The 14672-nt window shown below is 41.9% G+C and overlaps 2 protein-coding genes across 2 annotated transcripts in view; one reads left to right on the top strand and one right to left on the bottom strand.

Moving 5' to 3' along the window:
• Positions 1–246: 246 nt before the first annotated feature.
• On the bottom strand, positions 247–3984 carry Hr96 (Nuclear hormone receptor HR96). The gene is made up of 5 exons (XM_089592145.1): positions 3439–3984; positions 1902–3211; positions 1613–1829; positions 1112–1531; positions 247–1047 (listed from the first exon to the last, which is right to left on the bottom strand). Exons 1-5 carry the CDS (start codon positions 3586–3588, stop codon positions 850–852), a joined length of 2295 nt encoding a protein of 764 aa, XP_089448271.1. The 5' UTR covers positions 3589–3984; the 3' UTR covers positions 247–849.
• A 7073-nt stretch (positions 3985–11057) lies between these two features.
• rsh (Rap GTPase activating protein radish) overlaps positions 11058–14672 on the top strand; it is a 52152-nt gene continuing 48537 nt past the window's right edge. Inside the window, exon 1 of the mRNA XM_089592144.1 lies at positions 11058–11103. Within this exon, the coding sequence (XP_089448270.1) occupies positions 11064–11103 (40 nt within the window). The 5' untranslated portion in view covers positions 11058–11063. The remainder of the gene's footprint in view (positions 11104–14672) is intronic.

Raw genomic sequence — 14672 nt, 5'->3', positions numbered from 1 at the left:
AAATGTCAAAATTAACAAGTAATAACCTTCAAAACATCAAAATTTAAAAGAAATGTTAGGACTCTTTGAAATACTCAAATCCGCGACTGACTGGACAATATCCATCATTTGCGTGGTTTTAAAAGGATTTCTTTACTTTATAATTTTTTTGTTCTCTTTGCTATTTCTCCTCGTATCACTATCTGTAACAATAATATTGGTTATAATAATCACTGGAATTTTATTTCGCTCAAACACTTATCGCCCTCCCGAAAATCAAAACTAACTTTGGCACGGAACAGAGCTGAATTTGAAGGTACATGAGTTTTACTAAAAATATGTTTTATTGCTTTTACATAACTTTTGTGTAGACACAAAAACTTACATTTGAAGAGATACGAACCGATTATGAAAATACTATACATAAGATATTCGCAAAATTGATGTATCAAATCTCCATTCACATATTAAAATATATGCTTATATGCATAAAATAGATTTGATAGTAAGTGTGAAATTCAAAACTACATGTCGAGTCTCAATCTTAAAAATTTTAACTATAGAATAAAATTTATATAAAAATTATAACTTAATTTTTTTCAACTAAAATAAAAATATGTTCAGAAATTACTATGTACATGCATGAAAAATAATTCTTAACATTGTGAATCGTACTTACGGTAATTCATTCGTAATAAAATCTTCATAAACATTGAATAATTCAACAGTTCAAACATATAAAAACATACAATCGCGTGAGCGAACTTTTCGAAATATTTCAAAAGAGAAGTCTTTAAATGTAAAAAATATAATTTACGCACTACGTGCATCATCACATTGACGAATGTATAATTTAACAAGTAGATCTATTCAATTCTTCAAGTCGAATATCTCTATCAACAATGGCTCCACACACGATGGGTTAACATTTAAATAGACTTCAACGACTTCCTTATTTAACCTATGCAGTTCTAACATTTTTTGGATTAATTTTAAAAAATTTGATTTTGCCTCACATCCTGGATATACACTTTCCAAATACCGCCTCAATAAATAATAATAGGAATTCTGTAACAATAACAAAAGAAATATGAGTTATCTATCGTTTTTCAAGCAATAATAAATAACTTACTTGTTCAAGTTTAATAACATCGCTGTGTATGACTTTAGACCTTTCAGGGGAAAACAGAGCAATGGCACTTAATATCAATACAATATTTTCATCTCGCCAGCGAGAATCGAAAGTTCTGATGAATTTCTTGTGCTCGTCGTAAAGTGTGCCATTAGCTTCTTTTAAAACATCAACTTTAATATTAGCCATTCTATGTTGGCTGTGCGGAATATTCCAGGCATCTTTATCAGGGTCATAATTAATTGCTGACCTCAAAATCATCATTTCAGTACATCCACCCTTGAGTAATGCAAGTTGATCCTCTTGACACATATTCTTAAAAGCACTGATTTTTTTCGACATTTTTATTAACCTTCTAATGGCTGTAGCAGTCAAGTTAATAACACCCAAAAGCTTGGGATCTTTACTGCTAGGATTTTCCTGTCAAGTAAATCATCGTTAAATTTGGTAATTACACTTTGAAAAAATTAAATCGAAGCTCTGGGCCAAAGTAAACTTTACCTTTATATTGCAATTATCGCCAACCAAGTTGGTGATATCTTCTTCGAGTGGTGCTAATAGAGCTTTATTTGCAACTATAAGTTCATTTAATTTCGCTCTTTCGGCATCATTTAACTCTCTACTGCCTGAGACACAGCTTAAAGTTGAATATGGAGAATACTCCAACTTGATGGCTTCACATAAAATAGATTCAAGTTTATTCGCACTAATGAATTCTCTGAAAATATTAAATATTCAACTAATGACGTTAAATATGTTTGAATATTTCAAATACAATTTTTACCATTACCTTTGAATGTTTCTGGTAATACCGTGGTTTTTTTTATGTTCACTGCGTACGTGAGCACTATCATGATTTTTATATTCTTCAATATTTCGCGCTGTAATTAAATTTGTTAAAATAGGATTTTCTACTTGCTGCCTAATAATCTCTAAAGTTTTATCTTTCAACATTTCAGTATGCCTAACCAACCCTACATCGCCGTTTATTAAAATATTTTTAGTAGCTTCTTGAACATTGTCAGTAATACTTTGCTCAAACAATTGTGATATTTGTGGATCGGACATTAATTTATTAATTACTCCTGGATCTGTCATGAGCTTAGCTAGTAAGCTGTGGTCTTGAATAATCTTTGCAATAACGAGGGGACTTTGTATTAACTTGGAAATGACAGCTGAATTTTGAGTTATTTTTTGAAATGTGCTGAAATCTTTTGAACCTTGGCAAGCAATCGTTTCCTCTATATTTGATTGACATATACTTGAACTAACTTGGTTCACGCACGATTCAATTAACTTTGTACTCGAAGAGTCTAGATATGTCATGTACATGTGATGTTCACCCAAGGCTGGTTTGTTAGAAGAATTGGAAAGACAAGTTCCATGTCCTATGATGCATTTTGAAGATGTAACGCAATTATTGGCAAGCCTTATTTTTTCCGCTTGCTCGCATGCTGTATTATATTCGTGCACCTTTACAAGTATGGGGCTTTCTCTATTTTGCTCTAAAGTACTAGAATTAGTATCAAAGTGTATTTGACTAGAAAAATTTTTTTCCACATTTAAATCTAGAGAACCGTATGAAACTGAATGATCATCCATTGTGAAATTCTGACCAGAAACTTGTTCAGCTGAACTTTTGAGCATTTCCAAGGTTTTAGTGCCATCAATGCCACAACTTTCTGGAGGGCTAGAGGGAACACTTGCAGCTGTAGCTGGACTCATGCTGTCGATTATTGTTGGTTGTTTCTTAACATCCCGATCAACGCATTTTTTTTCATTCTCCCAAAAACATGGTTCTGACGCAGCAGAAGCAATCGAAGAGTTGACAGACGGTATCGAAGTAGACGTATCATCAAAACTAGCATTGTCTACGCTTTCTCTTTTCGGTTTGGTCACGTTTTGATTGTCCAAACCTGATGGTCTCTTTTTTGCCCTGTTCTGCTCGACCCTCCGTCTTTTCAAAGCCTTGTCTTCATCGGACATAATCAGCTCTTTCTTCATGCCAATGTTAAAACACTTGTCTAACCTGCACTTTTGACAGAATCTTCTAGTTACCAGAGTTATTTCGCAGTTTTCAGAGAAGGGGCATCGAAAGTCCTGAAAAACACGATAATGCTCTAATCAACTCTGCAAAGAAGGAAGACCTAACGAGTGCACAAACACCAAAAGCCCAAGGTACTTGACTAAGAATGTCACATGCGATAAGCAATGTATCTGATAAATTAAACGCTTGCAGTATAGGAGTAGTAACAAACAGACAGATGGATGTAAGCTTTGCGACTAATTGTGACGTGCTTTAGGTGGACAATCTCGATGCCAAGTACCTTGTTCTTGAGAGCGTTGCGCCGAAAGAAGGCCTTGCAGCTCTCGCAGGTGACGGCATTGAAATTGTAGCCGAGCGCGCGGTCGCCGCAGATGCTGCACGTCTTGCTGGCCTCCCGGGCGCAGGGGGCCTCCTCCTTCTGTCGTTGCATAAGTACAGCGACGACTTCTGGGACGGGGCGACGAGGGCTGTCACTCGTCGGGCTCGGATGACATTTTCTGTCTGTCCTGGGGATCACCTCGACTGCGAGCCTACTGCTACGTCAAAAAATGCCTCCACGGGGATGAGTTCTTGTCGCTCCCAGATGCAAACATAATGGACGGGATGACACATGACAGGTCAGGCTGGACAGAGATGTGTCAGAGGTGCGTGCATCCCTTTTTTTTTCTCCTAATGTTTGTCAACACTCGTCACTCGTTTACTTGCTCCGACACATGTATAACCAAGTATTCTTCACCCACTTCACTTGAACCATATGAATATTATGTTTTTGTTACACTAAAGTTAATTTTTTATTACTTACGCGGAACAAAGACAACAGTGAGTCGGTCAGACATTTATTAATTGAGCACATATATACTGCAAGGGCAAAATAATAAAATACAGCTCGAGTGATGTATATACCTGTATATATGTTTTTGTAGGTCTAGCAGAAAGGAAAAAGCGCGCGTTTATTCGAACGCACATCAACGTTTTCTAATCAACACAATAAGCTTTTTTTGAATCTATGGCTTGATTATTGGTGATATTAGCAAAGAACAATGAGGGGTTCCGAAACAATGTTTCAATCACCAAATTATTCAAAAATTATTTTCACTGGTAACATCGATGGAATGTGCATTTACATTGTACGTACGATTGCTGTGCTCAACGTTAATGACGTCACCTCAATCATTACAGAATTACATCAAGTGGAATCTGCTTATACCTGTCCGCTGCACTTGTGCTCAACAGATAAATTGAAATCGGATTTTATGTGTAATTAGTCTATAATAAATATTACGTAAAGAATAATATGTACTTTAACGTTATTTATGTAGTTGTTTCCCACAGTACTTATTGGTATTTAATTCCATCGGTTGATTTATCAACTCCAATCAGTTAAGTATTATTGATGCTCTGTACGTGCATCGGTTCGTTTCGTACATTTGTTTTCCACCCGCAAAATAATTCGACCTTCAAATATATTCGATTCGGCTCATAATATACGCAACAAACTGAAGCACGTGCTCCGTACTAAATATGCATTTCGTAGTTACTCGGACATAATGGTGCAATGTATAAATTTATTGTTTGGTCACTGAAACATCTGAATATAAGTAGTTTGGGTCATAAATTTCGAACCGAAAGCAAAGTTTGGCTTTTAGCGAGTAAACTATAAACTTAATTTAAACAAAACAACCAGCATCACCATAGCTCGAAAGAAACTTTTTTTTTTTTTTGTTTTTTTTTAAGTGAAATAATAATTTTGTTTTAATACAGTATAAATACTCTGCGTCTGTTTTGTGTTTTTGAACAGGACAACAATATTATGATTGCTTTACCCAATGAGAGCATTAATAACCATTTCTCGGTATTACCCACTGATCATAGTTGTGGCACATACGTAGATTGACGTGTTTGTATTGAAAGAAAAAAAAAAAAAAAAAAATTTCCATCGCATAGAACGATTTGGGTATTTTTTTCCCCAAAGTCCCCCCAATTAATTCCCTTGCCGTTATCCTTGAAAGTATTGCCACTCATCAAGTCCATGCATCACTTTGCGCGACAATTAAATACACCCTCGGCCTCGGATCCCCCATAAAATCCTCTTAAAAGGCTCTCGATCAGCTTTAAACTTTGCATTCTTCAAAGTTGGTGAATAAAAAAAAAAAAAAAAATGATCGAAAGATCGGCTGCACCGAGTCGGTACATTGATACTTTAAAGTACGACTTACACCCGTGGGGAGACAAGGATGAGTCTCCGAGAGACCAAAGAAAACGAGCATCAGGGCAACCTCCGCCGGGCTCTGGGCCGCCAACGTACACCCCAGAGGGAAAGAGACGGAGCGCCATCAGGCCTGGGGAATCGATATCCCTCTCTGGCCCCCATGTGCACGTGTATACCCAGCTACAACGTGTACAAAGCGAAAGGGGGGTAACTTTCAGGTCTCCCACCCACCCCCCGTTCCTCGAGCTCCTTATATAACTGTATGGGCATGCCCCCCCCCCAAGTGTGGGATGTGCGCGCGCGCGCGCTCCTCGAGGCCCTGACGCAGTTTATATTTAGAATTTACCTTTTACACCCAAGGCCGCAGGGGGGGGTGGCTTTTACACCGCGCGCGCCCCTTTCCTCCTCGTGTTCCATATAGCCCCTATACCGATGTGCACGCATAGGCCGGCGGAAAACACAATGCGCGTCTTGCCTGTTGCGATAACCGTGTGTTCAACCCTTGGTCGGATGCTGAAGCTTTTATGCGCGTGTGCGTGTATGTGTTTATAGATGACGCGGGAGCTTTTTGGGGAAAAACCTTACGGGGGGGGGGGGCGGTGACGTCGAGAAAACATTTTCGTTTGATATTGCGTAGCTGCAGGCCACGGGAATTTGAGAGTCTAATTTTTCCCGCGATCGGGAGTCGCGTTTGATTGGCTCGACTGCGGTTACGGTGGGAGTAGGGCCAACGGGAATCCGAGCGATTCGGCCTCTGCCGATGGAATCCCAGTCGCGTGTGTACCTATACTGCGCTGCGCGTCACTCGCGGATGTTTGAGTTTTTCCCGCGAGCGTTAAATATCACGCGGGGTAGCCAATGAAAAAAAGGGTCCCTTTGACATTTGGAAGGATGTCTTATTTACCGTTGAAAAAAAGGAAAAAAAAAAAAAAAATCTGTAGAAAGAGCTTAATGGTCGCCGAGGAGATTTTCAAGGGAAACCCCGAGCGATCGGAGACAAAGGGGCAAAAGGGAGACTCCGGGCCAAAGAGGCCGATGTGGGCCAAGCAAAGTCTCTCGGAATAAATCGGGAGCGATAAGTCTAAACCCACGGTATCTGCCTCCCCCTCAAAGGAGTAGGTATATATACATGTATACACAAGCGGGAGAGAAATGCCAGCTACTTTCTTTTGCCGCGTTTCGCCCCCCCTTTTTTTTCTTCCCCCTGTGTTGCGAGGGCCGTCCAGGCAAACATCTCGAAAGAGCTCCCGAGGCTTTTCTACCCTCCTCCTCCTCCTCCACCCCGTGACTGTGTATGCACGTGTACGTGGGTGCCCAATACCACCGTACCCCGATGTTTCCCTGCTCGTTCGCCCGTCAAAGATACGTGGCTCGAGCTATTGGGGGTCTAGCGATTCCGATTACCCCTCCCCCCTTTCTCACGTCGATTCGATTGAAAATTCGCTTTATGGACATTTTCTATGGTGCCGTCGTGCCCGGTTCGCTCCGTCCGACCAAAGACCGGCTGCTTCTACTTCGTACCGGCCGACAAATCATCGATAAATCATTCATGAGATGCCACCGCACGTAGTTGGCTCGAGTACCTAATAAATTTACCTTTCAATTATGTCCCTGAAGAAGGAGAATTTCTTTCATCGATGATTTTCCAGAGGATGCTAGATTTTCGTCTGACACAGCGACACGTGTGCTTCGAGGTTTTTTTTTTTTGTTTTTTTTTGTTTTTTTTTTTCCAAGGGAAAAAGTAAACAACGAAGGGCCCAAAGTTCGACGCGTTACTTCCCCTCGAGGGTCCTCCGTTTTCCATTGTGACGTTGAAAGCATCCACTCGGGTGTCTCGAGGTACGTATACGGAGCGAGGCACGTTTTTCTTCTCCCTCTCGGGTGTTTGTTTAGCGCTCGCGAGCGCGTGCCTCCTCTACCGCGACCACCCCCACAAATTGCGCGTTGTATGTGTACTACATACACACGTTGCTCTCTTTTTGTTTACCCCCTCTTCTTCTTGCCGTTTTCCGCTAATTGCCGTGCTTTTCACCTGTGATCATAGAGTAAACGCGGTTTGTTTTCGAGGAGAGAGAGAGAGCGGGGGGGGGGTGGAATTACAAACTGTGGAGCCAACTAGTTTTTGTTTCCCCTTCGCTTGTATTGATTCATTCGTTTTACCTGCATCTCCGCTTCGCGCGCGAGATAAACAGCTCCGAGGCGCGTACGTGTACGCTTATTTCTGGTGTCCAAAAAAAGACCGATGTGTTTGTGTTACATGGTGGGGCTTAAACGTGTCGAAGCAAATAATTATGGATGGCGGACAGCGCGTCACGTGTTTGTACGGCAACATAATTCAATGAATCGACGATTCGGTGGGTCGTTCGGCCCTTCCCCCCTTTTTTTTTTTTTTTTTTTTTTTTCACGGCGCGCGTGTGATAAACAGAAGAAAAAAAAGGGAAATCCTGTGAGCGGCTTGCGACTGTGTACACCTATACATGTCTCGCATAGGGTGGAGCTGTTCACCGCGTACGAGGATTATCATTGTTATTATTATCGTTGTACTCCACATGTTAAGAGGGTGAGAGAAAGAAGAAAAAAAAAAGAGAAAAGAGTGAGATACGTGTATACATGGTATATGAGCACAACACGCGTGGGGTATCGATTGGCCGGGGATGAAAGCAGCTCCAGGGGGGCTACAGGTGGCTTCGAGCGTATACTACTCACGCAGTAGCGCAAGCGCTACTCCTCCCCAGCTTCTTTTTTTTTTTTTTTTTTTTTTTTTTTTTTTTTGGTCATGCCTATACGTGTATGGGTGTAAAATGTAGGCGCATCTCGTTGACTTTTCATAAATATTTGTATTTACTCCCGTACATCTTTCTCTCTCTCTCGTTCTCTTCGCGCGTTGCATCGTGGATGGAAGCGGCGATTTATGTATTACGTGCGCGTCTGACCAAACTCGGCTGTTTCTACTGAATGCCATACCACTGGCTCTGTACGTGCTGTATGCGAGTTTTAGTCATACGATGCGAGGGGCATTGAGTCCTTGGGAATATAAAAACCACATTTCACAGAGGATTTTCCACGAGGGTGTGTATACACTGTATTGTAGAGCACGTTGGTCTTACCGCAGAGGCCAAGTTTGTCTCGGTGCAAAAAAAAAGTTTCGCTCGCTAATGGCCGGTGTGCGGTCGTGAAAAAAAAAAAAAAAATGCTCGTTCATCACTTCTCGGAGTTGCTGCTCTACTATAGAGTATCCGGCGCGAGCGCTAACGAGTCAAAGACGGGAAAATTGAAAGGGAGAGCGCTGGATAAAGTTTTTAATTGCGAAGGCAGATCCGTAAAATCCACCCGATGGCCTGTCAAGCTTTTACCTCCCCCCCCCCCGCAAACCTCCTAAACGCCGTGGTATCTCTCTCTGTGGACCACCGAAAAATTAATTGGAAATGGTTTTTCTCCGCTGTCCACTGGGGTCCTTTTCGCGTTAATCATCGCAAAAAAGCATCGACAGCGTTAAATTTTCAAGTCCTTCCGTGAAAACAATTTTAAATAACAAAATTAATCATTCGTTCACATTTTTTTCTTCCATATTTGGATTACGCTTTTTTTCCCGTGAAACATTCGCAGTTAAGCCGCTGCATAATGGCCGGAGCGAGTGTATTCCCGTCCTTCTTTTCTCGCAAACTCTAATCCGGCACAACTTTTCGAATGCATTTATAAACTTTTCTATGGATAGGAATAAGCGGCTCGAGGGTGAAACTACTTTTCCAAGATTAAACGCGTATGGGAAAAATCCTCCTTTCCTAATGACATCCATACGCACACGGAGCTACTCTCGTATATATACCGTAGAGCCAAAGGCAATATAAGAGAATTATCCTTTTTTTTTTTTTTTTTTTTTCATTTGCGCGAAATGACATGTTCTTTAACTCAGCTGCGTAAGGTTGACGAGGAATCCACCTTGAAACTTTTAACTCTGGCGAAAACAGACTTCGCGTTGGCATTGGAAACTCGTAAATTCGTTTTCCGTTCCGCCGATCGGCCTGGAAAACTTGAGGTGTTGGTAAATACCTACGTACCTGTAGCTTGCTGGAATTTTCCTGGGACTTTATTTGAGACAAACGGACACGTACATGTACGACTTCAAGTACACGTATAGGAGGGTAGAAAAAAAAAAACTGTAGTCGGTGCTGTAACTGGTTTTGAAAAATTAAATATTATTACGACATGTGAAATTTCAATATGATAATGGGATCGGAAACAAAAAGTTTTTTAAATTTCTCGTTAGATTATTTTGTACCCGCGTGCGTTTACATAATAAAGTAAAGAGCTGTCTCGCATTTGTTGTGAAAAAAAAGTCTGAATCAAAAAATTTGATGGGGAAGTTTAACAATTTCAGCACAAGTCAATTAAATTGAGAACTTTCTGGGTTATTTATTTAAAAAAAAAAAAAAAAAGAAATGTCGTAGTTGTAAAAAGTTTAAGAAAAGCCACATTTCCCAAATGGATTTGAGATTGTGAGTGTTTTTTGTTTTTTTCTTCAGCCGTGCGCGTTAAAAAATTGCCATTGTGTGAGGGCAAATACAATACATCTCATGATGTACACCTTAGTAAGGTGAAACAGAAATCCCATTTTGAAAACTCCGGAAGAACCGAGTTTTTACGAATTCGTGATTTTTTTCGAAAAAAATTCAGTAAAATAGTGATTTTTAAAATCAATGTACACATTGATATCCCAAGCGAAAATGAGTAAAAAAACGTAAAGTGATTAAAAAAATTGGTTGTTTTAAGCACCTCGTGATTTAATTCAAAGTGATCTATGAAAACACAATTATTATAAATAAATGCGAGACAATTCAGAAAAAAATGGTTGGAAAATTTTTCGGGAAGTGCCGGTCGGGGAGAAGACCATCCCAAATTGTTTTCGGAACAACGAGAGTTTTCAAGACGAGAGAGGAAAAACCCTAGGGTAATATTTCAAACGTCACAGGACCAGACGAGAAATTCCGAAAAAATGGTTTTTGCCTTGCACGGACCTCGTCTTCTCTCGTCCATTCTTTCGCCAGAATTTTTTTGGCCGACAACCCTGCACATGTTATTTTCCCAGCCCCATTAAAGACATCAACACACGTGTAATATACCAAGTTTTTTCTCGTACACGATCATCACTCCCCTGTTGGAAGGTACAGGCACAGCGACGAATTACTGAACCGTATTTTTGCTCGCAAGGTTGGGAAAAAAAAAAAAAAAAAAAAAAAAAAATGAATTTACCCAAGTTGGCAGGGAAGAAACTATTGTATACGAGAATTAATAAAACACACGGTCCACATCCAAGCAAGTTGGACGCGCAGGGCTTGCACATACCCACGGAGGATGGATGAAACGTTTAATCTGCTCTTTCGGTGTAAACATCGAGCTCTCGTTAGCCCGAAAGAGCGCAGAGGAAAGTCAAAGCTGACCGATTGTCGTTCGCTTTTCATTGGCGCTATTCCAGCCGTGGGGGGTTGAAAAAAAAGGGGGAAAGGGGGGTAGGCAATAGAGCGGTCGGCGCGAAGAGCTCCTGCGCTCAAAAGAGGGACGCAATAAGTTTCGAGAGGGAGTCTGCGCGCGCCGTAGAGAGCTCGGCCGCTCCGGTCTGCTCTGCTCTGCTCTACTCTGGTGGTGGTGGTGGTGGTGGTACGAGCTTCGGCTCACGAGGCTCCCGCCGTCGAGCGACAATGACAGTCCTGCCGCAACACCAAAACGTGCCGCACAATCGTGAGTAGATACTATACCTTTTACCCTCATCTGTCTGCCGATGCGCTATCTCGACCCTTTCAAATCCAACGATCACTCGCCGCACACTCTCTCTCTCTGTTATACACATATACACACCGTATTATTAGTACCGACTCTGGTCTGTGGTTTTCATCTTGAAGAGATTTTTTTTTTTTTGTACGCACACACACACCGATACACTCTCTGTGAGGTTATTTGCGTACGTACACGCACGTATATTTACAAAATGCGCCGGAAATAATTTCATCCGAGTGCCAGTTATACACCCGCAACCAAGTCCATAACTAAGTATTACGCACCCTATTTGTGATATTACTCGCTGTGTGGGAACGCTACTTTATTCGTTGGATGCACGTTGTACTCCCACCGCTAACACACACGTTACGGCGGTACCATTAAGCCATTTACTTGCTCGTAACAATGTGCATACCCACATGACTTTTACCGTTATTAAAACACCTATTTCACGTTTTCAAGACCCCCCATCCTTTTTTTAAATTAACTTTCATCCCCCTCCCCTCCCCCGTCGTGCGTGACTCTAACGTGCCCGGCTAAACAGTGAACAAGTGAAGATTTTCATTTCAGGTAAAAACTGCTCGTAATGGCGAGTTTAGTCCACCTTAACTCGAATAAACTGTTCTCTATTACTAGTAACGGCGTAGACTACGCGTGTATATACCTGCCACGTGTTTTTTGTACAATATCGTGTCCCGCTAATGGGTCGCATTGTTCCATAAAGTTAAGCTTGGTTAGTGTTGTAATATGTTGGGCGCCGCGGCACTATTATTTCAAAAAGTCAACAGCCTCCCCCTCAAAATAATTACCCGTACGAAGCGACGTGTATATATATGTGTATTGTAGGCTAAATTAAATTAATGGTACGTAAATCGATGTGACAGCGACGACGACGGTAACAATATAATATCGCCGAAGCAACTTTTAGTCACGCCTACGCTCCGGTTGACGTATACGATTTCAGCAAAGTCACGACGTGTATTTGCGTATACACGTGAAAATATGGAGAAATCGAGGCTACCGATAAAAGTGTCGAATTCGTATATTGCATTGAAACGAAGAATAATGGCACGCTCTTGCGACGTGCCAATAATACGTTCAGCTCCTCCTTCCGTTTTCCCCCCCGAGTGAAGTATACCCATGTGTACGTGTCTGTAATCGACATGACGTCGATATGAGACTTGCGAAACGAATGTGCGACCCGTTTCCACGAGCACCATACGCGCCATTTCGCGTGACTCGGATCGACCTGTTGATGTTTTCTATTTTGCTATGCGGAGTGATTTAACACATGTAGATATACGTGAAGTGGAGGTGTCGGTGGGGCCGCGCAAGCATATCCCCTAATCGCTGCGAAACACCGAGAATCACAATCACATTATAGGTAAGAGGATCTACCATACAGGGAGGGAGGGGGAGGATGAGCAAATTAATTCAGCAGAGCAAAGAGTTTATTAGCGCTTCGCGGGCCATTGGTTATCCGCAGTTACGGAAAGGTGCACCGGGTGCAGTTGTTGGGGCCGCCCGACTATTTATTGACTCGTACTACTGGCCGACTAGCACCGTGCGGACCAACTCTCGCTCGGTCCAATGTCCCTGACGTGTGGATTCATCTCGTCGTTGTATTGTGTTTCTATTTTTTTTTTCTTTTTTCTTCCCCCCAATCAACACGAGTACGTTTTCACAATGATTAATTCTTTAATACGTGTTGGATGGATGCATGGATACACAAAGTGTAATTTTGTGGATTGACGCGAGGCGACGATGATTATATTAAAAAAAAAAAAAAAAAAAGACGGCGCGTAGTACCATTGAAACGTCGTATCGATTTTGAACGAGTCTCGGGGAGCGTGAAAAGGATAAGCAAACCTTAATTTTTTTTCATTTCATACCACGAGAATTTTTCCCTCCGCTCGGAATCTCCATCAAATCGATTGGATAAATTGATCAAATGAAACACCGAGTGAAAATAATAAATTTACCCTTCGTGCACGGTTCTCCACCTGCTTGGCATATTAAACTGTCGTCTCGGTGATCGTTCAGCTTGACGTATCGATACAGTCGCTCCGCAAGGAGGAGGGCTCGATTAAGCTTGAAAAAGGGGGGGGGGACGTCGACTGGGATTTTTCGGCGGAACGACGGGGGGAAAAACAATATCGGTGACATCTCAAACGAGCCAATCGTGGAGAAATGTGTACGCGATAACCCTTGGTATACCACCCTTAAATGGCACCTCTTCACCTGTTGAATCAACAAGATGACCCATTTTACATCGCACCTTGTACGATACAACTATTCCCTTTTCTTCCCACGCAGTGTAGCGAATGTACATTAGTACACTTTTGTCATCCGTCACACCAGTTACGATAGTATTGAACAATGTAGCAGTGTGACCGAGGGAGCAAAGGGGCTTCGTCAAAGTTCCGAGAGTCCAACACGTTTTTGGCCTCGAATTTTGTTTCTGCCACCCGGTAGGCAGGTACAAACGAACGATATGCAACGGCAGAGCCGATACACCGCTTCGTGAGCTTAGTTTCCGCTCTACTCGTCTTCTCCTTTAATTTTACGCCCAGGCGAGTCCTGTCGTAGTATAACTCCCCCGCATTTAACACCACCGTGGTCTCCCGACAAGCAGGTGCCGGACCTATAATCGTCCCATCCTCCCTCCCGAAGACAACGCAGGTCACGCCGCACTGATACACCCAGCGAGGGAACACTCGTGCGCGGTAAACTGTGGACGCAAGAGACGCTCCGTGTCCCGTGATTATACGTTGGCGTATCGGATGGGCTGGAGAAAAAAAAAAAAAAAAAAATTACCACTGATGCAAACAAATGGATTGAAAACGCGGGCGGGGAGAAAACGATAAATCAACGAGAGCGCACCCGGAGAAATTAAAATTTAATATAGAGCCTCGAGTTATTTATCGACTCGGTAAAGTTATTTTTTTCCCCCCGAACTTTCATAAAAACGCGCGACGGCGACGCAGGTATATGTATGTGTGTACACGCGGGGGTAGGGCGATAAAAAATTAATGTCCAATAAAGTGACACGGTATGAAATAATATTGAGAAAAGTTCGGGTGGTGGGTGGAGAAGGGGCATGGAACGATATCCTGCCGAGACGGTGGTGTAGGTGTACGCGCTAGAGGAGCCTTTTGAGCGCAAATCTCTTCAAATTTCTATGGCCACTCTACTCTGACGCGTATCCCACTGACTGAGTTTTCTTCTTTCGTTTCTCCCCGACTCTTCCAACTTTCTCGCAAACTTTCGACACGTGCAAAATTTTGGAAAAAAAAAAAAAAATTAACAAAGGCATTCTTGTCGTTTACTGAAAAAATAAGCGAATTCGAGAGAGCGCCGACACTCTCTGGGAGGGGGCCATGCTCTCTTACCTTTTACAGTATAATCCCAACATTCCTCAAGTTCTAACAAAACCAAGAAAGAAATAAGAGAATTGTTTCCATAATCATAAGATTTAGATTGAATAGTTTAGATCAACGGACAATATTGTGACTACTAACGTTTTCACACAA

The sequence above is a fragment of the Copidosoma floridanum genome, unplaced genomic scaffold (assembly GCF_036245765.1).
Source record: "Copidosoma floridanum isolate Cflo_tuat_1 unplaced genomic scaffold, Cflo_Japanese_pri ptg000014l, whole genome shotgun sequence".
Taxonomy (NCBI): Eukaryota; Metazoa; Arthropoda; class Insecta; order Hymenoptera; family Encyrtidae; genus Copidosoma; species Copidosoma floridanum.
Note: the sequence above shows the minus strand (reverse complement) of the source record. Positions and strands in the feature narration are given on the sequence as shown.

What these genes read in the sequence shown, in the direction of transcription:
- Hr96 (XM_089592145.1), bottom strand. Translation starts at nt 3,588, where the DNA reads ATGCAACGACAGAAGGAGGAGGCCCCCTGCGCCCGGGAGGCCAGCAAG. An exon ending in ATTACCAGAAACATTCAAAG is followed by an intron (nt 1,830 to 1,901) that starts GTAATGGTAAAA and finishes TAATATTTTCAG; the next exon opens with AGAATTCATTAGTGCGAATA. An exon ending in GCGATAATTGCAATATAAAG is followed by an intron (nt 1,532 to 1,612) that starts GTAAAGTTTACT and finishes TTTACTTGACAG; the next exon opens with GAAAATCCTAGCAGTAAAGA.